This window comes from Notolabrus celidotus, chromosome 8, assembly GCF_009762535.1.
Source record: "Notolabrus celidotus isolate fNotCel1 chromosome 8, fNotCel1.pri, whole genome shotgun sequence".
Classification (NCBI taxonomy): Eukaryota; Metazoa; Chordata; class Actinopteri; order Labriformes; family Labridae; genus Notolabrus; species Notolabrus celidotus.
The window spans coordinates 4,247,819-4,275,772 of record NC_048279.1 but is presented as its reverse complement, the minus strand read 5'-3'; the positions used below and the strand labels follow the sequence as shown (position 1 = coordinate 4,275,772).

General features: G+C 42.4%; 1 protein-coding gene across 1 annotated transcript; it reads left to right on the top strand.

Moving 5' to 3' along the window:
• Positions 1-278: 278 nt before the first annotated feature.
• Positions 279-27,182, top strand: si:ch211-159i8.4 (matrix-remodeling-associated protein 5). Its single transcript, XM_034690494.1, has 16 exons — positions 279-365; positions 527-663; positions 7,071-7,200; positions 11,094-11,332; positions 11,482-11,633; positions 13,664-16,669; positions 16,764-17,053; positions 20,167-20,449; positions 20,543-20,740; positions 20,911-21,429; positions 21,509-21,680; positions 23,404-23,667; positions 23,779-23,905; positions 24,051-24,131; positions 24,333-25,479; positions 26,032-27,182. The coding sequence occupies exons 1-16, from the start codon at positions 279-281 to the stop codon at positions 26,583-26,585; spliced, it is 7,386 nt and encodes a 2,461-aa protein (XP_034546385.1). The 3' UTR covers positions 26,586-27,182.
• The last annotated feature ends 772 nt before the right edge of the window (positions 27,183-27,954 follow it).

The window sequence follows — 27,954 nt, the reverse complement described above, 5'->3', positions numbered from 1 at the left end:
GCAGCAGCAACTTAGCATGGCAGCTATCACATGCAGATCAGGCAGGCTGTGTGAATATGTAGTTATTCTGTCCAGAGTCATTCCATCATATCTGTTATGCACACAGATGTAGAGTTACATCACTGTATGAGTTTACAGTTTATCAAAACAAAGTCTACATGAGCAGCGATGCGATAAATCCTGTGATGTGTTCTACTGTTTGTTTGCGTTGATGTTGATCTCTTCATCCCTCGCTGCAGGTGCTTTAATGACGTGAGCGCTCAGACAGCCATCCAGTCATGCTGCTGTGGTGGTGTGCAAACATCTTCTGCAGGTTGACTGCAGCGTGGTTCCCTCTGCTCTTCTCATCACTGCTGCTGCAAACGGTAAATCTTCATTGCAGAAGCTTTTGAAATGTATGCAAGTCAGAGGTTTCAGTCTACATCACTGCAGCTAGAATGAAATTATATTAAAGTTGCTGCATCTCTTTGTGATTTCTTAGTTTATCCGTTCCTGTTATCTTATCTTCACTTGCTTCTGTCTGCAGATCTCCCCCACACATGCCAGCCCATCCTGCCCACAGAGCTGCAGCTGCCCAGGAGTTAAAGAGGTCCACTGTACTTTCAGACACCTCACCACTGTCCCACAAACATTTCCAAAAGACACGGAGAGGCTCAACCTGGGGTGAGTGTGTCACTGAGCCTGAACACACACATGAAACAGGAGCATTTATAACAATACACCCGAAGGGGGGAATACAAACACTCAGCAGGAGCCGTGTGGAGTGAAGTGGACAACTCTCGAACTGAATTTCGACGTGACGGCTATTTTCATCATTAGTGATGTCATTTATTTAACTCCCTTTTTACGCAGTGGATCTAACTGAGATCTGACTTGGCATAAAAAGAGGAATAATAAAGCATTTTACTGCATTCATTGAGCAACATCTGCTTTAAGCTGAAAAGATGAGGGTTGCACATGGTATCGCACTGAACTTACATCTGAGGGGAACAATAATCACTTCCATGTGGGGCTGTGTTTTGTGAAATGGGCTTTTGTACCCCAAGGCACAGCAGAGAGAAGCTTACAGCTCCTGCTTTAAGCCCTGTATGTTAATTGGCTCACAACCATTTACATGACAAATGAGAGCACATCAGCCAGAGCTACATGTTCTGATGCACGTATAGGGATCTGTTATGGGAACAGTTATTACAGCACTTCAGGTCTACAAAGTTTGTGTTTACAGCGACGCTCTGCAGCTCTTTACGAATGTTTGAATGTGGCAGAGCATTTAACACTCAAACAGAAATATGGGTAACGGTCTGACCATCATTGAAGCTATGTGCATCAAGCTAACCACAGGATTTACTACTTATTCTATTTAACAAAGCAAAAAATAAAGCCCCAAAAACATAAAGAAATAACTTCAGTCAATCAATCAATCAATCAATCTTTATTTATAAAGCTCCAAATAACAACACGTTATCCTCAGACTCTTTCCAGACAGAGCAGGTCTAGACTGTACTCTATGTTCCTTTATTAACAAAGACCCAACATCAAGACAGGATAAGATCCAGTCCCCTCTTACAGACAGGACTCAGTCTGATCTCATCTTAATCCACCATGAGCAGAGCACTTTGCAGCATTCAGCAAGTTACAGTGGCAAGGACAAACTTCCTTTAACAGGCAGAAACCTCCAGCAGGACCAGACTCATGTTAGACACACATCTGCTGAGACTTTGAATCAGAATCAGAATCAGAATCAGCTTTATTCGCCAAGTATGCTTGAACACACAAGGAATTTGACTTTGGTAAACTGTGCTCTCTTTGTACAAGGCATAAGAATAGGAATAAGAATAAGAACTACAATAAAAAATAAAATGAAAATATAATAACAATAACCTTAGCTATAAATACAAAGAAACAACAAATAGCTTGACTAATATGTACAGGCTAAAATAATATGATAAAGTGCAGTGGTGAGTTGCAGAGGTAGTTTTTACATTATAAAATATAGAAGTTAAATAGTACAAAAAATAGAAATATGGAATTCTGCTTGAGAATTGTTGCATTGTATATCTACATGTATATTTACAGAGAGTATTTATCTGACAGGTATGACACTGTTATGGTTTAGTGTTCATCAGAGTGACAGCCTGGGGGAAGAAACTGTTCTTATGGCGGGTTGTTTTGGCGCACAGTGATCTGTAGCGCCTGCCGGAGGGGAGGAGTTTGAAGAATTTGTGTCCAGGGTGTGAGGGGTCAGCGGTAATGCTCCCTGCCCGTTTCCTGGCCCGGGACCGGTACAAGTCCTGGATGGGGGGCAGGTCGACACCGATGATTTTTTCTGCAGTCCTTATAGTCCGTTGCAGTCTGTGTTTGTCTAGTTTGGTTGCAGAGCCAAACCAGACAGTGATGGAGGTGCACAGAACAGACTGGATGATGGAGGTGTAGAACATGATCAGCAGCTCCTGAGGCAGGTTGAACTTCCTGAGCTGACGCAGGAAGTACATCCTCTGCTGGGCCTTTTTTCTGATTGTGTCTATGTGGGAGGTCCACCTCAGGTCCCGGGAAATAGTGGATCCCAGGAACCTGAAAGAGTCCACAGTAGACACAGGGCTGTTCAGGATGGTGAGGGGGGGGGGGGGGGGGGGGGGGGGGGGGGGGCTTCTCCTGAAGTCCACTGTCATCTCTACCGTCTTGAGCGGGTTCAGCTCCAGATGGTTCTGACTACACCAGAGAGCCAGCTGTTCCACCTCCTGTCTGTAAGCAGACTCGTCTCCGTCCTGGATGAGACCGATGACGGTGGTGTCGTCTGCGAACTTCAGGAGTTTCACCGAGGGGTCTCCTGAGGTGCAGTCATTGGTGTAGAGGGAGAAGAGCAGTGGGGAGAGAACACATCCCTGTGGGGCGCCAGTGCTGATGGTCCGGGTGCTGGATTTGATGCTCCCCAGCCTCACCTGCTGTCTCCTGTCTGTCAGGAAGTTGGTGATCCACTGACAGATGGAGGCCGGCACTGTGAGCTGGGTGAGTTTCTGGTGCAGGATGTCTGGTATGATGGTGTTGAACGCAGAGCTGAAGTCCACAAACAGGATTGTTAGGGTTATTAAACTAACTTTTCAGTTATATGACTACGGTTCTCAAACACACATGCATACTCCGTCTGTGCGTGCGCCATGAACAGACACAGTCTAGCTCTGCATGCAGCAGGTAATCACTTCAGATGTGACTTCCTTTTGTACAATGTGTGTCTTTCAGTGAATCTACGTCTTGAACTGGAGGAGTCCTGTAGGAAGACCTGTAGGGAATGAACTCCAGACCTCTGCTGACAACTTATATCTAAACTGTGATAGGTATTTCCAACCAGTGGTCACAGGTTTATTAACTTATTTTGGGACTCAATCATTTAAAAGTTGTGCAAACTTATTTATTTATTTTATTCATTTATTTAAAGGGACAGTGCATATTAATGAACATTTCAGCGTTGCATCAATGTAGATATGACAAAGAAAACAATACATCACAAGAGCATATATAAGTTATACAACAGTGCAAGTAAACACATTGAAGTGCCGTTCAGCATAATCGAGAGATATGTCCTGAGTTGAACCACCTAAACATGGACCAACATATCAGAATATCACACAAGTAAAAATGCATACATTAAACACACATGCACACACACACACACACATATGGAAAGAGAGACAGCAATAGATACACATTAGTGATTACAGACCGGCTGTGTCTTGAGCCATCGTTTATTCAGGCCACAGCTAAACAAAGTGTGCAGACTCACCTCCGTCATCATGAAACCTAACTGTGCTGTTCTAGAAGCTCGCCAGAAAGCAAACATTGAGGACCTCTTTTTAAAAAAGAAGATATATTAATAAATAAAAACTCCATTGACACTGCAGAGCTGAAGAATATAACAAGTTTACTACACGTCAGAGTTGGAAGGTGGTATCGCACAGCTGGTACAACTAAAGCACAGAGAGCTTCCAAACAAAGCATTTACCAAACAAATTGAACAACTTTGGTGTGGAGCTAAGGATCAGGAAAACAAAACAAACATGACAATGTCTGGTTGATGGGACTGAAAGAAAGAAAAGAAGCAAGCAGTGAAATGAACAACTACTTCACATTAAACAGAGAGGCACACTGTTCTGTTCATCTTTAAAGTAGTGTTTGTAACTCTTATTCTAAGTTTCATAATGGCAGGAACATTGAATTGAAATATGATACCGAGTCAAGAAATGGTACTGTGACACTAACAGTGCGCTAGATTCGTTAAGATAGGATCGGGTAACATGAATGGCTGTTACACGTCACTCACACTTCACTAAAGTCCTCACTCATCTCATATCGAGATCACAGATGTTGAGCTAACACTAAAAAGTCCTGTCAGAAACTTAGAGGGAGCTGAAACAATGAAACATGATACAGTAGGTCAGGTGTTTCAGGGTTCAGTCTCCTGAAAACCACTTTTTTCTTTTCTTCTTTTCATCCTGATTTCAAGTTCACCTCTCACTGTTGTTTCTTCATGTGTGACATAGAGCTTTACTAAAAGTAGGAAGGAAATTATCAAGCCTGCAGATTTTTTTGGAGGGGGGTTAAATTTCTTGTTGTTTCTTAGTTAGAGTTTGTCTTGTGCTGAATTATCAGAAATATGATCAAAAAAGGAAACAACCCAAACAAGCACGGATTTACGGCTGTAAAGAAATAGGTCAAAATAACGCCAAATCCCAACAAACATTATCTTCAGACTCTTTCCAAACAGAGCAGGTCTAGACCATACTCTATGTTCTATTATTAACAAAGACCCAACATCCAGACTGGATCAGATCCAGTCCCCTCTTACAGACAGGACTCGGTCTGATCTCATCTTAATCCACCATGAGCAGAGCACTTTGCAGCATTTAGCAAGTTACAGTGGCAAGGACAAACTTCCTTTAACAGGCAGAAACCTCCAGCAGGACCAGACTCATGTTAGACACACATCTGCTGAGACCGTGTTGGAGAGAGGGATAGAGGGAGATGAAGAGAGAGAGAGATGATAGTGATGAGAAGGATAGTAGTAGTTGTAGCAGCTGGAGTCTGGCACATCCACAGCAGCAGAGATCCAGAGGAACCTACGAGACAAGGGAGCTCAGGGACTCCAGAAAGGTCTATGGTTAGTAACTTTAATTAGACAGGGAGAGTTAAAGTAAGAGACAGGCAAAGAGAGGAGAGAGAGGGAAAGACAGGATCACACTGTGTCAGTTTAAGCCTGTAGCAGCATAACTAAGAGCTGGTCCAAGCCTGATCCAGCTCTAACTATAAGCTTTATCAAAAAGGAAAGTTTGAAGCCTACTCTTAAAAGTAGAGAGGGTGTCTGCCTCCTGGACCCTGACTGGTAGATGATTCAAAAGGAGAGGGGCCTGATAACTGAAGGTTCTACCTCCCATACTACTTTTAGAGACTTTAGGTGCGATGAGCAGGCCTGCATGTTGGGAGCGTAGTGTTCTAGAGGGGTAATAGGGCGCCATGAGCTCTTTAAGATACAAAGGTGTCTGATCATTAAGAGCTTTGTCGGTCAGAAGAGGGATTTTAAATTCTAGTCTAGATTTTATGGGGACTGAAGATGCATTTTGAGTGCATGCAACATGTTGGTGCAGAAATCACTTTTAATCATTTTAGATTGAGAGATAACAAAGAAAATATAGCATAATGTAAAGGTTTAAACTTGATTGATTTGCTTCAAACTGTTTAACCACATTTTAAATCACATGTATCAACAAATAAGTCACTATTTAACTTAAAACGTAGCTTTAAGGATTCTGCTTCTCTGGCGAATGTCCCCTCTCCACAGGTAAATGTGTTTTAATCAGTAAGCTGTTATTTGTATTCATACAATGTAAGGCAGGAGACATTCAGCACTGATAGTCCACACAGAAATCATCTAACATCAAGAGATTTGATCCCTAAAATCAAGAATGTCAAGATGGACAACAAATGAAGTGCATCAAAATCAGTGCACTGTTGCTGATGCAAACCAAAGTTTCATTGCGAGGAAGAGCATTCAGACTGTCCAGTGATTTTAGCCTGACAGAAAATCAAAGACTGAAGTCTTGAATCAGCTTTAGTTTGCTGATCGTGTTTTCTGCAAACACTTTTAAATCCAATAAACTAAAGGAAGGCAACAACTCCTGTAAGAGTGTGTGAGCGAAGAAGAAACACTGCCAGGGTTTGAGTTCCCAGAGAGGAAACTGACTCTAAAAATAAGAGCATTATTCTACTGAAAGGCCAGGATGATATACTGTGAGCTGGCTGTTTTATTGATGTCAGTGGAAAAATGCAGGATCTCCCATATGTGTTCAATTGGGTAGGGGTAACTGCACACAGGGAATGTTAACAGGAACTCACAACCAGGCAGGAGACTCTGCCAGACATTATGGGGCTTATTCATGTTGTTAGAAGGCCTAACTATCCTCAAGCACTGAAATCTATTAATGCTGTCGGTGCTTGCCAAACATGATCTGTTGTGTTCACGTTGGCTCTGCAGCGTGTTGTTTTATCTTTCAGTTTGAGTATTTGACAGATGTTTTTTTTTCTCATGTGCTAAAACATGAAGACTCTAGGAAAGCTTGTTCAGCAGTCCTGTCAGCTATATGAGCTATATATATCTCATATAGTTACTCAGGGCCTGGACGGAGATCTCAAACTCCTACACGCTATGTTGGTGCTGCTACGACGAGGCAATATGGAAATCAAAAGACCTTTGCAGTGCTTGATTTACAGTTTTATGCCGAGACATTGCATACCCCAAGAAGATTGAAAATAAGATGTAGTGGTAGTAAGTCTTGGTATGTGTGCACCTTTTCTCTGCCTTTGAGGTAATGAGATGATAAACTCTGGGGGTCAAAGGTCATCTGAGGTGCTTTATGATCCCTCTTTCCTTTTTCCATCCATTCTTCCAGCTTTTGTTTTCCCTTCACTAAGAAAGACCACAATGTGAAAAACACACTTGCAACAGAACCTGCCCCTATTTTTAACCCTTGGTTCCTCTTTCACCCCTGTGACTGGCTCTGTTTATGTTCTCTCTGTTACAGGTACAACAGCCTGACAGAGGTGGAGGGGTCAGAGTTCAGGTCACTGCGGCAACTGGAAATGCTCATGCTGCATGGCAATGACATTAGCACAGTCCACCCTGGAGCGTTTTACAGCCTGAGATCGCTACAGGTAGAGTTTGTGTGTGTGTGTGTGTGTGTGTGTGTGTGTGTGTGTGTGTGTGTGTGTGTGTGTGTGTGTGTGTGTGTGTGTGTGTGTGTGTTTGTACACTGCAAAAACTCAAAATCTTACCGAGTGAAATTGTCTCATTTTTAATCAAAATGTCTTCTCCCACTTGATTTAAGATACATTTACTTAATAGGTAAGATTTGAGCAAGATAGAGGAACTTGTTTTAAGACATGATTAATATCTTGTTAAGTCAGACAATCTTGAAATGATCTTGTTTTGAGTTGTAATTTACAAAAAACAAGGTTTATTTTACATTTTTCAAGCTGAGATCTTATTTATAGAGGACAGATAATCTTGATTTAAAACAAACACTTCACTTGATTTAAGTAAATGCATGTTATTGGAGAATCTATCAGAAAACAGCTCCATTGATAAAAGAAAGAAAGAAAGAAAGAAAGAAAGAAAGAAAGAAAGAAAGAAAGAAAGAAAGAAAGAAAGAAAGAAAGAAAGAGAAGTTGTTTGTTTTTAAGGATGGGTTTCAGTTTTCAGACACTGTTTCTTCTAAATCAGATCAAAATATCCATCCTCAAACTACATGCACACAATGAAACACCTACTTCAGAGAATGGGTGGCTTATCCTTAAAAAACATCATGACTGAATATTAGTATATCCAGCTCACTATGAGAAGACATTATATCTCAAAATGCTCAAATTAAACTTTGTCATCTTATTTCAAGTTCAAGATGGTCTTAAACCTAGAGAAGGGCCACTATAATTTAACTCAAATTAAGGTGAATATATCTCAAATTAAGAAGTTGCATGAAATGTATTTGTGCAGAAATCTTTTTATGAGTGAAGAAATATTAATTGTTATCATTCCTGTCTTATTCTGAGACACTAAGCTTTAAAACACTGGTCAAATATTACTTAAAATAAGTTTTCCCTGCTAATTTTAAGATCACAGTTTTCTGAATATTACGTCTTATTTTAAGAAATCTTACCAAGCAAATTTTAACTTGTTCTATTGGCAGATTGGCAGAATTATTTCAAGGTAAAAGTACCTTGAAATAATTGATTTTCTTGTTTTTGGAGGGGCGTTTTTTTCTGTGTATGTGCACCCCTAATGGACTACGGGTGAGTATTGGCAAGAACCTCACGAAACCATACGTATCACAATATCACAATATTGTGTCATTTTGCTACATTCTACACAGTTAACTAAGAAAAAGTAGAGATGGTGTAAATGTATATCACACTATATTACTCAAAATTGAAAGGCAAAACTATTTGATTGAAAACAACTTTTCCACTTTACTGTTTTTGAAAGACTGAAGTTGTATTTTAGTTCCAACTCGGATAAAATATGAAGAGTTGAAATATCGATATTATATCGGAGGTCATAGTATCGCGATATATTGCTGTATCGATATTTTTTCACACCTCTATAATGAGCCTGGAAGCATGCGAAGCTGCACCTTCAACTGAATAAAACAGATGGAATTCTTAATTCTTGTTATCACCAAAGACTTATTGGATCTGTGTTTTATACAAACCCCCTGATCGTCTGCATGAGACCCCCTAGTCAACTTTTAGCTCCCTCAGATGTAGATAAATATGGGGTAGTTAAATAAGGTCTGAGCAGCTCCTGTAAGTGAAACACACTAAAATGGATTGGTTAATGTGCCGAGTGATTCATGAGGTTTTTGCCGATCTGGGTAATGTTGTTTTTGTGCGTCCACCTAACCAAACAGATCGTTCCATGTCAACACGTGTTAGACTAACAGAAAGCAGATGCTACTCAGTTCATCTGTACGAAAAGGATCCCTTGTTTGTAAGAGAAGTACGCCAAGGAGTGTGACCAAGAAGCCAAGAGGTTTAATATTTATCCCAGCAGATGTGATCCAGTGTGTGTCAAACTCTCTTTGGTTTTTGCGTCTAATGTTTTCCTCAAGCTGTCTCTAATGTTGTTGCAAACATGATGATAGCTAAGAGCGTACCTCCATTATATATAGGCAGTGGTGGACAAAGTACAAAGCTTCATTACTTAAGTCAGACAATATATCCTCCTGGTCAAATATAACTCCAATACAAGTGAAAGTTGCTCTGTCAGATTATTACTTGAGTTAAACTACAGAAGTACTTTCTTTTAAAAAATACTCAAGTATTCAAAGTACTTCTTAAAATATCTCAAAATGTTGTATTTTCACAAAGCATGATGGCAGTCAAGAATACATAGGAGTACATTCTGTTACATTGTTTATTTAGAAACTTGAAATCTCTAAACACTACACCATGGAATAAAAACAGAGACTAAGTTACTCCAAGCACAGACACCTTAGTTTGAAATGTTCACCTGGAATGAAACAAATGTGACGTAGCTCAACACGCTCTCTCAGGTTGGACAGTGAATGTTTGTTTGTTTGGGTAGAGTGGGAAACAGGGAGAACATTTCAAACCATACGTATCATTCTTCATTTCAAAAACCTCTAACATGGGCTGAAGATATGACCATGGGTGCTCAGGTGGAGAATTAAAGCCATCATTACCACCTCTACACGAACTGCCTGATCTGAGTGAAATCTGCTCTGTGTTTGATATACAGGTACGACTAAAACCACTGAGACAAACAGAACTACACAAACACAGTTTACTGTCTTAGGATCAGATTTCAGAAAAGAGAAGGACATTCATGAGCTGACTTCAAAGCTTAATTAGTGAGTAACTAGAGCACTGATAGAAATGTAGTGGAGTATAAAGTACAATAACTGTCTTCTTAATGTTGTGGAGTAAAAGTAATATGTTCCCCAAACAATAATACTCAAGTAATGTACAGATACTCCAAACATGTACTTAAGTAAATTTACTTTGTTACTGTTCACCACTGTATATGGGACAGAAAAATGTGACTCTTCTTAGCGTGGCATGTATTTTTCAGAATATATTAGACAGACAAGAAAGTGAAAATGACTTATCTCCGTGCCAAACTGAACAACACTTGGTCTGTCTCACAGCTGTTTCAGATCCACTGAGCGTTGGCTGCTTGACGGCTGCTGCAAGTGACGTCACTTTTCACTGAACAGGCCACACAGGACTTTTTCCAGGGTTAGAAAATAAGCTTATGAACTTTAGAAACAGTCCCTCATTTACATATTTAACTCGCTGTGTGCAGGAGGACAAAAGGGGAGGAGGACGGAGGGAAAGAGAGACTGCACTGGAAGAAATATCTTCAATAACCTGATATTGTTTTGTTATTAAAATGAATCACTCACCATATCCATTGATGCTTTCAGGGTTGGCCTGATCAGACAAGAATCCTTCTTATCTTAAAAAGTTTCATTTACACACACAGACCAAAATGACTGTGTTCAGAGAGGGAGATCACCCATAACCTGATATCATTTAATCATAACATAGCTCACCGAAGGCTTGACCGCAGAGGCATGAAGTAGTGTGGGGTCCAGATGTCTACATCACAACCTGATGAACCATTGGTCCCATGCACAGAATCGTATCAAGTACCTAAGTCACCTCCTTAATCCTAAATCTTAAACTAGGATAGGATTCCCTTTTCTGGTGGAGTCTCAGTTTCTAAAGTGGGCTGATAAAGTTAGGCCCAAGTTTCTGAAAGGAAATAAAAACACAGTGAACCTTTAAAAAGTTAGAATTACTGAATGAAGGCTGGACATTAAATGTCTTTATGTAGACCATGAAAGAGCTTCCTTCTCTGCAGCTCTGCATGTTTTGAAGCTAGTCGTCACACTTTGCTCATTCTATCAAGAACTGCTAACAGCAGTGTGTCTTAGTTTTGAACACCATGTCTCCTTATTGGATAATGAATACATGTAGCTTTGATGTCTGATAAATGTGTTTACAGTCTGTGTTCTCTCATCTAGATTTTGAAGTTAAGTTACAACAAGCTAACATCGGTGAGCCCCGGCCTGTTTGAGGGTCTTGTTGGTTTGATTCGTCTCCATCTGGACCACAACCTCATCAAGTTCGTAGAGCCGTACTCCTTCTCTGGACTGACCTCCTTAAAACTCCTGCAGCTTGAAGGAAACCTTCTTCAAGAGGTCCACCCTCATACCTTTATAACGGTGTCACTGCTTGGGACATTTTGGACATCTGGACTCAAGTAAGAAATAAAATCAATGGATATTACTTTTACTTTCATTTTTCATTTGCATTTGTCCTGCTCACAATGCATTCAAGGGTGAACCCAGTTTCCCTGTCAACCTTCAGATGAATGAATTCGACGCACTAAATGTATTTCTGTTGTCTCAGACATTTACATCTGTCAGACAATCTCATGGAGCAGCTTCCTGCTGCAGCCCTGAAGACTGCTCCCAGGCTGGAACTTCTCACTCTACATGGTAATCCCTGGACCTGTGACTGTCAGCTCCGGTGGCTGGTAGAGTGGAGCTCCTCTCATGAAGGCAAGGACACAAAGAAAGGGTCTAATGCTCCAGCACTTAAAATGAAACTTCACACAATTCCTTAACTGGATCTCTGCCATAGACGGCCTGCTGCTGTGGACATGCCAGACTCCAGCTGCTACAACTACTACTCACCACTATCATCTCTCTCTCTCTTCATCTCCCTCTATCCCTCTCTCCAACACGGTCTCAGCAGATGTGTGTCTAACATGAGTCTGGTCCTGCTGGAGGTTTCTGCCTGTTAAAGGAAGTTTGTCCTTGCCACTGTAACTTGCTAAATGCTGCAAAGTGCTCTGCTCATGGTGGATTAAGATGAGATCAGACTGAGTCCTGTCTGTAAGTTGGGACTGGATCTGATCCTGTCTTAATGTTGGGTCTTTGTTAATAATATAACATAGAGTACGGTCTAGACCTGCTCTGTTTGGAAAGAGTCTGAAGATAATGTTTGTTGGGATTTGCCGTTATTTTGACCTATTTCCTTACAGCCGTAAATCTGTGCTTGTTTGGGTTGTTTCCTGTTTTGATCATATTTTGTTAATAATAGAACATAGAGTACGGTCTAGACCTGCTGCAAGGATCACCAGATTCAACATTAGGAGCCACATTTTCACTTTACTCAGTTTGTCTTGCAAATATGTTGGCAAACAGTTATGCACTTAAGCTTGACTCTTCTCCTCTGTAGTCATCTGGAGTGGATTGAGAATCCAATTACCATCGATCTGCAGAGTCCTGTCGAAGACCATGAAACTTGCTTGCAGTGACAGAAAGGAACACTCAGAGTAGAACATAGAATAGAATATCTCTATTGTCATTGTAACAGGTACAACAACATTACATGCAATCATATTTAAGTGCAAGATGTTTCTGAGTTATTAAAATAGAAAGTATGTGCTAAAATAAACCACAAAAAAACCACAAAAAAAACACAGACATCTACTTTCAATAGTTATTGCACAAATCCCTTTTGGCAAGGTATCACAGCATATGAATGAATTTATGTTTTAGCAGCATTCAGTACAGGCTAACAGTGTAATCACCTTTGCAAACAGAATTGACTGATTTGGCCAAAATGAACATTAAAGCATGCAAACAAAAGAAACAATTATGTAAACAACAAAAAGAAACAAAACTATGCTAAAACTTGTGGGGAAAAAACACTAGCATGTATGAAAAACTACACTACCCAGTTCACCCTAGTATGCAAATTGCAATCAAATGTCATTAAAGGGCATCTATTGATGAAGCACAGATAACAAGAATGGATTAAAGCCTCTAAAACACCAGAAACAGCTTGAGAACCAACATTAGCTCCAATGAAGCTTCAGAAACAAGACGTGGGTTAATCTGGTTAACGGCTTCCAGCTGACAGCTCCAGCAAATGTAAAACTTATGACAAGATCGTGCATCTTCAAAGTCAAATTTCAGATAGATGTAGTGAGGTATATGAAAATAGAACAGAAGAGTCATCTTATTAGCATAGACTCAATTTTTTACTGAAAGAGTTTTTGACCAAAAGATTCACATAGTTTTGGCAGCAACTGTTTCATGTCTGCCGTCAGCTTTCTGCACAACATCTGAAGGACACAAACAGTCTCAGTAAATCATATTTGATCCATATGCAGGGAATAAAACGGATTAAATTGTTTACTAGCTATTCTTTGTCCTCATTAGGTGTTTTTTTCTTTGTTTTGTCGAACGTTCAGAGATAATCTTAAATCATTCCCACATGCTGATTGTTTGGATCAACAGAGACGTTTGTCATAAATCATGTTTACGGCCTCTGCTGAAGAAAGTACTGTGACTGCCAGATCTTTATGAGTGGATGCATGAACCTTCACTGAACTCACACTCATAAAGCATTGTCATAGCATTCTCCCTAATACCTACTGTCCACATTTCTTTGTCTCACCCTTTTTTCCCCTCACCCTTAACTCCTTCCCTTCTCCGCCTTCTGTTCATCCTCTACATCCTTCCTCCTCCCTCCAGCTGTTCGTTTCAATCTAATGTCTCTCCCCTCCTCTTTCTCCCAGGTGTAATTAAGTGCAAGAAGGACCGTGGCTCCAGTGAGGTTTGCCCCCAGTGCTCTTCTCCTCAGCCTCTCAATGGGACTCTGTTGCTCGGATTACCTGCAGAGAAGCTTACCTGTGCACCCCCAGCTCTTCGCTCTCCTCTCAAACAGTGGGACAGTCCTGTGTGGGCTGAATCGGAAACAGAGCCCGACCTACCGTACATCCGTGACTTTGAGAAGCCTTTAGGGCGTCTGATCTTAGTTCTATCGGACAGCCACGGGAACAACGCTCACCTGCCGTGTGATGTGCGTCAGCCTGGAGACAGCTCACCGATGGCTTGGACCATGAATCCACTTTCCCCCGGGGGATTATCTGTGAATGTGTCACTCGTGACCGTCCTCGAATGTGAGATTGATCGGGAGACGTTGCAAAATCTGTGGCAATTGGTCGCATACTACTATGAAAGCCCTGCTATTTTGGAGAGAGGACAACTAAGAGGGAATGCAAGCGGAGTTACGTATCAGTACTCACAGGTAGTGAATGAAAACTCCCCTTATTTCACAGATTTAAAAGGATATCTGTCGGCAGAACCCTCTTGGCTGCTTCAACCAAGAGTCACGTTGAGGCTCAACAGACAGCAGACAACAACCAAGAAGCTGGTTATGGATTTCACTGCAGTGATCACCAGGCACATGAACAGTTATGAAGGGAGGGACGATGACAATAACCTCTCCCTGACGTGGGCTCTGATTCACAGAAGGACAGCAGGGCGGGTCCAGACGGCTCTCTATGGTTCAAAGGTTAAGCTGGAGTGCCGTGTTGTCGCCTCAGATCCAGAGGTTAACATAGAGTGGATCCTTCCAGATTTGTCCATCGCTGAAGAAACAACTGATAAAATAGATATTTCTGTAAGAGGAGAGCTCGAGATTTTGAACGCTACGCTGTCAGACTCAGGTCTTTACCACTGTATGGTCAGAACCAGGGCCGGTGTGGACTTGATGCCTCTGAGGCTCACTATAAAGGAACGCTCACTCGGACCCACTTCATTCAACGGACAGAAGATTGTATCAGAAAAAGGACGCTCTTTTTCTCTCCCGTGTGAAGTCACCTCAGTCCTGCCCAGTCAAACAATATGGTACCTGCCGAAAAACCAGATTCTTCTCCCCACACAGCGGACCAGACGGGCGGAAGTGATGGAAAATGGGACTCTGGTGGTGAAAAGGTTGACACAAGAAGATGCAGGGGAATACAGCTGCGTAGCTTCAAATCTCTATGGAGTTGACATGCTGTCACACATGGTGGAAGTCACAGGAAAAAATGCCTCTGAGCAATCCAAAAAACAGCAACTCCTGCCATTACATGTGGAGGAAGGAGAGGGTTCAGGGGGAGATTACCAGGAAATAATACGTCCTTTTGCTACGCAGTTCCCGAAGAAACCAGCAGCACAGCCAAGAAATCCCAATGGTCTTCCAAAAGGAAGAACCAAAGATCTGAAAAGAAAACCAGATAAATCTGTTAAAGAATCAGAGCTGAATGAGTGGGAAGAGATACCTGCTAAAGGTAAGGCTGAACCGAGCGTTCCTCTGTCCACAGAGCCGTCACTACCAGAGCCAAGCACTGTTTCCTTCCACACAGGTACATCCAAACCTGCAACTACAGCAGCTTCTCATCATCATAACCCAGACCCTACCGTAACCCCTCCTGATACAAGTATAGAGCAAACAAATGCACCCACAAACACAGACGCAGTGAGTATCATCTACTCTACAGTGAAAACAAGAGGAAGTGAAAAAGACCCGACGTCAGAAAGTCCATCACAGGTTTCACAACATCCATTTCCAGAATCAACGCCACACTTTGTTGGTGAAACCACAGAAAAGGCAGAGACAGTCACTAACTCCTCCGGTGTTAGAACTCATCCCTCTGTCGGACAGTCAGAAAACAAGCACTCAGGAGAGGGGAGAAGGAAATACACCCCCATTCCTCCGTCACAAAGGAGACGGCCACCTTACAGACGAAGGAAACCACCACTGAGGAGGGTCCACCCGTTCCATCGTCCAAACAAACCTCACAGAACGACTCCTGCAACAACCACCGCCACACCGACAACACCTATGACCACTACTACTACTACTACTACTACTTCTACTACTACTACCACACCTGATTCAACCATAGGGGAAACATATGAAACCTTTTCAGCAGAGACTGAGGATGAAGATGAATACAGTGAGGGATACGATAACAAGCCTATGATTGGTTTGGATTCTAGGGGAGATTTAAACAGTCAAACCACAACATTTCCACCAGAACAAGATTCATATGAAGGAAGCTCTCAGAGCAAACATCATTTACCTCATCCAAACTTAAATTTTACTCCAAAGCTAGATAGTACCCCCCATCCAACTGATGAAGCGTTTAAAGAAAATGAGAGAGATAGTGTTAGCAAAAAGAAACTAACAAGGTTTGAGATCAGAACGCAAACCAAAGACAAAGAAAGAGACAACAAAGCAGGAGACAGAGAGAGGGAGGTAATAACTGCAGGGAAAGAGCAAGAAAAACACAAAAGCAACAAGAAAGACTCCAAAGAAAGTGATTGGGGTAAGAGCAACAAAAGCCCAGATAGACAAACAACTAAAGCCACACCTTCACAAGAACAACACACACCAACTCAAACATGTACTCTTGCTCCCTCACATTCAACACGAGGCAGAACAGAGGGGGAGGACCGAGAGGTTTACAAACCAGAACCAAAGAAAGAGACCCACAGTTTCCCTGTGATGGAGCCGGTTCATCCCTGGCTCCATCAGAGCAATCAGGGGAAAGTGATCTCTACCTCTGGATCAACAAATGCAAACCAAGACAGAAACACACACAGACAAGGGGGAGGGAGTTCAAGCAGGCATCCCCAGCCTCCCAGTGTCCCCCCGACCTCCCGCTGGCCTTCTTACCATCATCATCAGCATCACTACTACCCCTTCTACCCCTCCCGGCCAGGTCAAAGGACATTCACTCATCCAAGGCAAGGTAAACATCTAATCAGTAACGTGTTGGTTTCATGTTGTGAAGTATGATCCCTGTCAGTCTGCAGGTTAAATGAACAGTTGCTCTTCCTATCTAGGCCCTGTGCAGAGAATTGTGCCCACGCACCAACCCTGGCCTCTCCCCCACCCCTGGATTAAGGATCCAGTTGTTACCAACAGACCAGAAATCACAGCTGAGACAGTGAGGCCCACATCTCCCTCTCCTGGAACCACCGTAAACTCCAAACTGAAAATCTCTCATCCACAACCGTCGCATCATCATCGCAATCATCACAATCATCACAATCATCACAATCATCATGTGGACACCAGGACCCAAACCAGAGATCAAATGTTTCTATCAAGGCTGAGGAACAGATACAGACAGGTATGATGACGTCCGGCTGTACAGACAAAAGCACAAACAGTAAGAAGTACAGTTTTCCACGTAAATTAAACAGAATGAAGTGGTGTGACAATAGACCAATAAATCATTATTTAAGAGTTTTTTCAGAAATAAATAAATAAATGAAAATAAATCAATAAATAAGAATGGATAAGTAAATAAAAGTACTAAAAGGACAATAGAAGAGGTTTTCAGAATGAGAGGACGACATCACACCAAGAAAATTAGAAAAAGTGAAAGGATGAATTAGGAACATTAAAAATTAAAAAAAAAAAAGTAAACAATAAATAATCAAATAAAATAATCAAATACACTTTAAAACAATAGATTAATTGGATAAAAATTAAAAATAATAATAAAATAGAAGTGAAAGCAGTTAGAAGGATGAAGTCACATTAAAGCAAGTCTGTAAAAATGTTTTTTAAGAAGAGATTTTAAAGATGTCACTGACTGCGTGCCTGAAGCCCAAAGTCCACAGGATGCGTTGTGTTGTGTTATGGGTGCGCCGCGCACTGCAGAGCCGATACGTTACCATTCTAGTCAATGCTCTTAGGTCCACAGGGCTCGCTGCAGCCAAGGGAGCCGGATGCTCCCCTGGTGGTGAAGCTTTCAGCAGTGTGTCTGCCCCCTGGTGGCTGGCTGCAGTATAGGTCAAAAAATCCATCTCCCCCATTCATTTGAATGGGGGAGCAGTCAAACTTTAAAAAATAAATACACGTCATACGTGTTTCTCACATCCGTATGCTGTGGTGATATGTAGTTAGTATTTGACTGTTTTGTGTCCAAGGCCTCTTTTTTCTGAAAAGTTTCTTTTTGGTTAGATACTAGCATAGACTGTAAATAAAAATGGACAGCGTTGCTCCGCCTCTTCCCGTTGTACGGTTCTGAAGCCAAAAAATCCCTCTCCTGGGTGCAGCCATTGTGCAGCCAGAGCCTGTGAAGCCTTTGTAATAAGCTCCGCCCTACAGCGTGACGTCACAAGACTCTGTGTGTCCTTTGAAGTTTCGTTCTACGGCGTCTGTGAATCAAAGGAAACCCGGAAGTAAAACCCCGTTTTTTAAACTCTAATAACTAAAAAGGAACTTTTCAGAAACAAGAGGCCTTGGACATAAAACAGTCAAATACTAACTACATATAACCACAGCATATGGAGGGGAGAAACATTCGTACGATGTGTATTTATTTTTTAAAGTTTGACTGCTCCCCCATTCAAATGAATGTGGGAGACGGATTTTTTGACCTATACTGCAGCCAGCCACCAGGGGGCAGACACTCTGCTGAAAGCCTCACCACCAGGGCCGTATCCGGCACGCTTGGTTATTAGAGGTTAAAAAACAGGATTTTACTTCCAGGTTTCCTTTGATTCACAGCCGCCGTAGAGGGAAACTTCAAAGGACACACAGCGTCTTGCGGCTGTACGCTGTAGGGCGGAGCTTGTTACAGTGGCTTCACAGGCTCTGGCTGCACAATGGCTTTCCCCAGGAGGGGGATTTTTTTGGCTTCAGAACCGTACAACGGGAAGAGGCGGAGCAACGCTGTCCATTTTTATTTACAGTCTATGGCTGCGGCGCGTCTCAGCTCCGTCTCGGGAGCATATAGAAGCATATAGAACAAGGAGTAAAAAAGTCTATTATGGTCAATAGATGGCAGTGTGGTGACATGATAGTTAATTATTCTAATCTATAAACACTAAATTGCTATAGAAAGTATATATATAGTTTTATAATGTTATCTGAGCTTTTTTAAGCTTCAGAATTCAGATTCAGACAGTGATAAGATTCTCTCACCTGGAAACCACAGAGCAAAACAGAAGAGGACATGTGTGATATCAAGAGAAATGGACTCCTTCTTAGCTCAAAGGTTGTCTGAGTTTGGGCTCAGAGATCATCTCGATGATTTGAAAATTTAATTTGTATCTATTTATATTTACTACGTTAGCTGCAAATAAAGTCAAAACAAATTACCCCCATACCACTTCTCAGTCCTGTGAGTGTGTGTGTGAGTGTGTGTGTGTGTGTGTGTGTGTGTGTGTGTGTGTGTGTGTGTTTGTGTTCCCATTTTTTTTAGTTTTCATGAAATGTATTTTTTCTTCTGACATATCACCTCAATGAACCTGTATTTCTTTGCAGTGTTACACAGTGCTGCATCTGTTCAGACTTACTTTGTCATTTCTCAGAATCAAGTTTCAAACCCAGTCTCTCGTGGAGAATGTGATGTCAGATTTGGAAGTCTTGGATGTCTGTGGAGCTTTACAAATACTAGGGCTGTTTTCAGTACATATATTAAGAGGGCGGAGAAAGAAAAGAGGAATTGAAAGCCAGATGTTTTGGATTGCAGGGTTAAAGCATGCCATGTATGTTGCAAAACACATATATATCATATTTATTCCAGTGAAGGATCTGTGGGGCAGGAGTAGCTTTATTTTTTGTTGAATGCTGCTCAGTGTTCAAGTGTCTTCTCTTTTTAAAATGGCTATCCTTCCTGAACTGATTAATGATGTTTTAGCAGATTGTTGTGTGTCTCTACTCAACTCTGCTTGCAACAAAACTGCACTAATGTCAATGAGGATAAGAACAGTCCCAGAGATGAGATACTGTTCCAGGTAAATCAGTTAGTTTCTCTGACTAAAACTTTTCAGTGACTCCAAAAAAGTGGGGCAGGAGACCCCCAGTGTCCACTGCGGTGGTTAAATGTTCCTCACTGCTGTGGGAGTACACTAATAGGCAATTCCACAAATGAAAACAAAAGGCCTAAGGTACTTCATTTAGATGTTAGGTAGTCAATAAGACTACCTATGTGCTCGTGTTGCTGTGTTTCCTGAGCTGCTGTAAATTAACCTGCTGACTCTGATACCAACGTGTTTCTGTCAGTCACCTCAGAGGTCATGCGGCAACAAAGATCAGTGGAAAACTGATAAAAAACATTTTTATTTGCATGGTTTTATTCACAATTTAACCACTATTTTCATTTATATTCTGTATTTTTTATCTATAATTTTTTGTTTCTGCAAGACATTTTTTGACCTCCCTATCAGTGTTTCGTGATTCCCCAGGGAGCCCTGACCCCTCCTCTAATTGATCATTTCAACATTTCAGGCACAGCTAGATCGCCTTGCTCAGCTAGGGAGGATGGTGACACCCAGACCTCCTTATATCTTCCATAATCCCCCATCCTCCATCACACCAAAGACCAACTATCCATATCCACAAAGACCCTACATCCCCAAACCAGCAGCCACAGCTTCTTACTCCTACACCCTGAGACCTCCAAAGTCAGCTAAACCCTCATCATCACCATTCTCTGGTTTCATCCCGACCCCTCGTCCCTACAGCCCCACCACCCACGGGGTACCGTACGGAGGTCAGTGGCCTGTTGGAGGTAAAGATGAACAACATATTCCATGTAATGTGAATTAGAGTAATATAGTGTCTTTGATTTAATCGTTTTTTCAAATGTTAAACTACGTTCCAGGACGAATCAGCTCTCGGAGGCCCACAGCTGCTCCTCCTTTTCCGTGGGTGCTGGGAGCAAAAGGTGGTGGGGGTAAAGCACAAATTACCACTGTAGCCAGAGCCAGTGTGTCAGTACTGGCAGAGAGTGATGTGCTCCTACCTTGTGAAGCAACAGGGAATCCTGAGCCCAACATTGCCTGGACTAAAGTTTCTACTGGTAAGAGGCAGAGATAAAACAAAAGAGAGAGGCGGGGGAAGTGTGAAGACAGAAGGAAAGTTATTGAATGCTGGGAAATGAAGGAAATAATTAGACAGTATAATCAGTCACAGCACTCAAGCTCAGATTTGGATCCACTCTCTGATTTTACCCTTTCTGGTCCCTCTCAGGCGCCACCATCCCAGCCAACACCAAACATGGTTCTCGTTTTGAAGTATTGAAAGATGGATCTTTTGTTATCAGAAACATCCAGCTTCAGGATCGAGGCCAGTACCTCTGCACGGCCCAGAACAGGTTTGGATCAGACCGTATGGTCATCACCTTAGCTATCCAGACTGAAGCACCCAAGATCCAGCCCCAGAAGTCAACACAGATAGCTGTGTATTTAGGTAAAACTGTGTCTTTTCACTGCTTTGCTTCTGGAAAACCACCTCCCCAGATCTCCTGGATTCTACCTGACAGGGTGTTTGTCCGTGAAGTCGGGACTGTGCACACTCTCCTGTCTCCAATGTCTCTGCTTCAAAATGGAACCCTGCAAATTCATTCTTCCAATTTTTCAAGCAAAGGGGATTATAAATGTATAGCGAGCAATGCAGCAGGTGCTGACACCATAACGTATCACCTTCATGTGGCAGCACTGCCGCCAACCATCAGTGAAGGAGGAACGGATACTGTGATCATCCAGCCAGGTACGGTACAAGAATTCAGAATCACACATCAAACATCCTGCAGTAGAAACTAAGTGATCTAAAAACTTTCATTTCACAGGGCGGAGTGTGTACGTCCACTGCTCTGTGATTGGGGAACCAGTGCCTGCTCTGAAGTGGATGCTTCCTACAGGAGTCAGTGTCAAACCATCACAGTTTCTTGGGCGCCGGCTTTTTGTCTTTCCCAATGGGACACTGTTTATGAAGAGCATTTCACCTGTTGATGCTGGAAGGTATTTGTGATTCTGTTTCCATATTTTCCTATGATTTAGTCTGTTTTCTATCCACTGTGTGCTACTGAAGTAATGTTTTTGGTTTTAGTTGGTTCACTGAGTTTAATAAGTATGTTTCCTGATCACCTTGTCCATGAATTCTCTGAATTCATCTGACATGAAGCTACAGAGGGACATCAAACCTAAACTAAGGAGAGTGAGGATGTTTCAAACTGTGTAGATTCTGGTGGCCTCCTTGGATGAAATCTGTGATGTTTTTTAAGATGAAGGCTACTCTTCTCATTAGTGCCATCACACACTGTTGTAACAATGTGGCTCATGTCAAAGTGTGCATTTGTTGTGGAAGCATATTAATGAATACAGAGCTTTTCAATATTACTTATCTCTGTCCAAGGCAACTTTTTACAGGAAAGAGAGTGATGAGGTCATGTGTTGATTTATGGCTACATCAGATTATGAACTATAACATAACAACGACTAAACTTTATTAACTCTGATTTATTACCATTAGCTAGCTTACAAAAATTGAGCAGACGTACCGGTTTAATGTTACTGTCACAGCCCCGGTGTCATGATGTGAGCTCCGGTGTCCCAATAAATGTCTGAATAATGTAAACATGCACACAGTTCAGTTCTCAAAGAGAAGTGGAGCATTCACACATAAACATAAATCCTGTTCATAGACATTTAGCTCTTGTAGCTAGCAGAGCACTGGTTGTAGAGTTTCTCTGTCTGAAACAGGAAACGTACGTCTGTTTGATAATCCTGCTCCAGAATCAGACATGAGGACAAAACATCATGTATCTAGAAAAGTATCTAAAGAGGAAAAACTCCCCCTGATTGATAACTTACTTCTCTCTGACAAACTTTACCAGCAGAGCTCCAAACAGAGACACTTTGGTGTGTCTGTGATTGAGTCAGTAATCAATGTTGTTGCTTATAATCTTGTTTTATTCAATGGGTCATAAAGAGGCGTCAGAATAACAATGACACCATTTCACCATTAGTTAAAAACTGCAGTGTATTTTCAGTTAGGTATGTGTTATTTATTTCAGTCACACAGCAGAGGAATCACAAGTGCAGACCTTAAAGCAGATGGAATGTGGGTTAAGAGTGTTTTTGCTATAAACGGGTTCAGGTTCAGGAAATTAGAGCCAGGTCAGAGAAGTGTATCTTAGCTGCAGGCCGGCTGTGTTGATGAGCTTGTTGCAAAAGCAGCACAGAGGGGAGACTTGGCCAACGAACACAGAGACCGAGGTGGAGGGACAGACTCTGTCTCAGAATGCAAGAGAGAGAAACTCTGTTAATCTTAGGGAAGTGTGACGATGAAACGTCTGCAAATATGCCTTAAATCAAAACTAAAAGGCATTGAATGTTTTTCATACGTTATATGCAGACATTATAGGTACTCAAAGCTTTCTTAACCCAAGTTATATCAGCATGAAGTTGTCTTTATGGCAACTTTTACTGCAGTTTTAACAAGATGGTCTGTTAGTCAGCTAACACTGGAATATTTCAATAAATCAGTGACATACTGCACAGACACTCTTAATGCAGAGCAGAGGAGTCCTGCTTTCTTATTACAACAATAATTAAACACAGGGAGGGATACTAGATGTGGTGTTGGAATTTGTAAACCATCAGACAAAGTATTCATGTCTGAACTAAAACAATACCAAGCTCTTTAAAAAAGCTCATGATGTTTCTGTCGGTCCCTCCACAGGTACGAGTGTCTGGCTACGAATGCTGTGGGCACTGCAAAAAGAACCGTCCAGCTGGTGGTTAGGGTAGATTCCCCGCCCTTCCTCGAGCCTCCTCGTCCTCTTCCTATCCCACACTCCCGCCACCATGGTGCTCCATCCCGCCAACACTCCGTCTCAGCAATGTACGGCTCTGCCGTCTACCTCCACTGCCCAGAGTCGACTGGCTCCACGAGGGGAACGATCTGGCAACTACCCTCCAAGACCATGATGGAACATCAGTACAGGTACCTCACCTTATGATGTCATGAATCAATGCAAGGCTGACAATTTTATAAACACATTCAAAGGTTCAACACACCCAACTGAGCGCCTTTATCTTGATCTTCTACCTGCAGTCCAGAGAGGCCAATTAAAGTTTTCCGCAATGGCACGTTAAGGATTCTCCAGCTGACAGAGGTGGATGGTGGAAACTATCAGTGCGTCTTCCAGCGGCCCAATGGAGAGGAAATCGAGCTCTTTCAAGTATGAACCGGATCACGGCTGGTTCACATCTCTGTTAGCCTTTGACACACAAACATCAATACCTGACCTGACAGAAGTCTGTGTCTGTGTTACTTCATATGCCTTTAAGTGTTCACCTTGATTCCTGATGTCTTTGCTCTGTCAGGTGGAGGTGATAATGACCCCTCCTAGAATCGAACACGTGAGGACTGCACAGACCAGCGTCACCTTTGGAGAAAATTTCCAGGTAACATTTGGGAGACCTCACACACACTGAGCATAATAGACCCGCAGCCACGCAAAGGATTTTATCATGTCACCTTTTTATGTTTATGTCACTCAAAGGGTCAAAGTTCAACACATTTTCATCGAAAGAATGAATGAGGTTCAGAGATGAGTTTGCGTCCCTTTAAACACGTATTTCTCTGCCACTTCCTGTCCCTCATAGGTGGACTGTGTTGCCACAGGCCTCCCTGATCCAGATGTGTCTTGGAGTCTTCCTGATGGAACTTTAATAAACAACGCACTTCAGTCCGACGACAGCGGCCATCGCAACCGACGCTATATCATTTTTGGCAATGGGACGTTACTTCTCCAGCAGATGGGCAAAAAAGACGAGGGCGACTATACGTGCTACGCCAAGAACAAACTAGGGAAGGACGAAAAGAAAGTCAGTGTCAAAGTGGGACCCAGTGCTCCAAAGATTAGATCAAAAGTACAATCTCTGGTGACGGTGAAGTTAGGAGAATCAGCCAGGTTGAGCTGCCAGGCGACGGGTGAACCCACACCGAGGATCATGTGGGTCTCACCCAGCAACGATGTGATAACAATGCCATCAGATAAATTTCAGATCATGGATGATGGGATGCTAGAAGTGAGAAAAATAACCCTGGCTGATGAAGGTAAATACTCTTGTGTAGCACGAAACATGGCGGGGGATGATGTTAAAAATATGAAGCTTGAAGTAGAACCACAGGAACCCTTCATCAACAGGATGAAGGGGAGGAGCACCTCCAGGGTTCTGGCTGTTTCTTACCAAACTGTGCTTCTGGACTGCAGAGTGGATGGGAAACCCAAACCAAGATTCTGGTGGGTTTCTCCTCACGGCCACTCTCTACCAACACCTTACCTGGGCGGTCGCTTCCAGGTGCACCTGAATGGAAGCCTGGAGCTGAGGGGCGTGAGGAAAACAGATGAAGGGAGGTACATGTGTCAGGCCAGAAACAGTCTCGGTGAAGCTTCACTTTTAGTTGAACTAGACGTGGTGCCACTGGCTGAGAAACCAAGTTTTGCTGTCCCCAATATTGAAATCCTACCATTAAAGCAGGATAGTGGTGCACTGATCCTAGACTGCCCTGCTCGGGGCAAACCAAAGCCTGAGTTTGCCTGGATTCTACCGAACGGGACTGTGTTAACGCCCGGTGTTCGACTCCAGCGTTTCACACATCATCTTGGAAATGGATCCCTCCAGATCTCTCATGCGGTTGCAAGCGACAAGGGAGTGTACCGTTGTCTTGCAAAAAATGTGGCAGGGCAGGCGGAGAAACGTTACGCACTGGAGACGGGCAGGAAGCCAGTGATCAGAGGATCTACAGGTATGTTTCTGCATTGGAAACTTTGAATTGTCTAAAGTTCAGCCAATTGAAAGACTCAAGGTGTTTTATGACACAAGGGGGGGTTGTTGGCTCTTCCAAATCCTTTAATTGGATGGCAAAGTCAGGTAAGAGGTCCTGAAAAAGGTCTTATCTCTCCAAGAGAGCGACATACTTTGCTGCTTCTCAGCCCTGATTTGTTTTGAGCTACACATTTTGCTACCTAGCATCCAGATTTGCAAAGCGCCCTAAAGAACCGCAGGCATGATTCATCTTGATATTGAGTTTGACTGAGGTCGCTCCATTTTAACTCAGGTGAAATGGTTCAGAATTGTTTTATGATCAGACTTAAACCCTTATGAAGATCTTGTTGGTCTTTGTACAATATAGAGGTTTCCCAAAACCAGAGAACCAGAGTTCAATGCAGTCCCCAAAAAACTCATGTTTGAAAAGCTTTTACAGAATAAAAAGAACAGATAGAAGGTCTGTCTGTAATTTTGTACTTGTATCTTAAATTAAGTCAGAATTCACTGACTGTGTTATTTGTGCTTCCAGGGGCAATCAAGATCAATTACGGTCTGAATCTGAACCTGCCCTGCGCTGTGGACGGCTGGCCTCAGGCAACAATCACATGGACTCTACCTAACGGGCTTGTTATGGACAAACCTCAAACCCTGGGCCGGGTGACCTTCCTCTCCAACGGGACCCTCCTCCTCAGGCAGGTGTCCACGTTCGACAAAGGAACATACACATGCAGAGCCCTCAACTCTTTTGGTTCGTCGACGCTCTCCCTCCCAGTCACAGTGATGGTGTTCCCCCCACTCATCACCAACACCCTGACCTCCATCACCAGAGTCAGCAGAGGATCACCGGTGACTTTGAAGTGTGTCGCCTCAGGTATCCCCAAGCCTGATATTTCATGGACGTTACCTGGACGCACAACCCTGGTGCCACATAACCGGTTCACTGTTCAAGGAGGGATTCACATGACAGAGGAGGGCAACCTGGTCATTCAGAACCCTGTGCTCATGAACTCTGGCATTTACAAATGCAACGCTAAAAACGCACTCGGAACAGACTTTAAATCCACGTACCTACAAGTGGTCTGAAAGACAGTTTTTAGTATAATACCAGAAAAAGGACAACATGTTGAGGACTTTGTTTTTGTAAGGATTTAATTTACAGCACAGGAAACGTACTCACATACATCACAGAATTTAAAAACTGCCTGAATGCCGGCTTGGATTAGTTTACCCTGGAAAGAAACATCCACTGAACAGTGTTTCAGAGTTACAGATGTGGATTTTATATTCAAGCCTTTTTTTCTTCTTTAATGCAGTCTTTTGTTTTATGGTTTGAATGATGGCTGCTCTGTGGTGCAGCAGTTAGCGCTATCAACTAACAGCAAGAAGGTTCCTGTAGTCCACATCCCAGACAGCGGCCTCTCTGGGTCTCACTGTGCATGTGTGGGCTCTCTTTGGGTGCTTTCTCCCACGCTCCAAACACATGCTCCAGAGGTTAACTGAGAGAAAAAGATTGTCCGTCTCTACATTTAAGCCCTGTGATTGACAGCTAACCTGTCCAGGTGTATCCTGACTCTCACCAAGTGACAGCTGGTGATGACTCTTGCCTCCTGTTTCCTCAGTCATGATCAGTGGTATAGATATTGTATGGATGGTGATTAAAGATGTTTACATTCTTTTAAATTCTACATTTCACGTCTCACCTTAAAATGCATTCTATCTTCTTTCTAAAGTTCTGCCTCTGGTCTTATTTTTTGCAACATAAAAGTGTGTTCACTTTTATGTCACAACTTTATAAAACTGTCTCTCTTTCTTCTTTTTGGTACTGACTATCTGAATGTAAGAGGTACCACATAAAGGATTATTATTATCTGTGTTCCTGTAAAATCACAGTTAACAGTGATAACACCAGGGCCCGAATGAACGTCCAGCCATTAGCGATGAAAACGGTCCGTTTGTACTAATGTTGATGTTGAAACAAAAAGAATGGATTAGCGGTCTGCATGAGCCAGGTTAACGCCCCAACAAAGCATTACATTTAATGGAGGTAGACCCCACCATTACAGGTGCTAACAGCAGGATTACCACACCTGTTGGGCTGTTTAAAGGATGGAGGACATCGTGCTTATGTGTTACCGTTTAAGATGAAATATGCGAAGACAAGGGATTATTTCACATGAATGAATCAGAACATAATTCTTAGGTAACCTACCAGCAATACTGTGAAGTGAATCCTCCCCAAACAACTCCGTTAACAAGTCCTCATCCTTCAATGGGGGGACAGGTGGTCCTCCACCTGGACCATGTTGGTGGCCGTGCTTGTTGCACAAAGCTGTTTTCATGTTGCTTATTTTATTTTGTAGGTCTTCTACTGTGCGATCAGAAACACCACACACATTTACCCGGTTCAAGATCTGAAGCCAAACTTTCCCTTTCTCCTTGTTTGTTATCTTTG

Excerpts from the sequence above, each read along its gene's own strand:
- si:ch211-159i8.4 (XM_034690494.1), top strand. The coding sequence starts at position 279 with ATGCTGCTGTGGTGGTGTGCAAACATCTTCTGCAGGTTGACTGCAGCG. Across the intron at positions 20,741-20,910 it reads CTGGACTAAAGTTTCTACTG|GCGCCACCATCCCAGCCAAC; the intron begins GTAAGAGGCAGA and ends GGTCCCTCTCAG. Across the intron at positions 21,681-23,403 it reads TCACCTGTTGATGCTGGAAG|GTACGAGTGTCTGGCTACGA; the intron begins GTATTTGTGATT and ends GTCCCTCCACAG.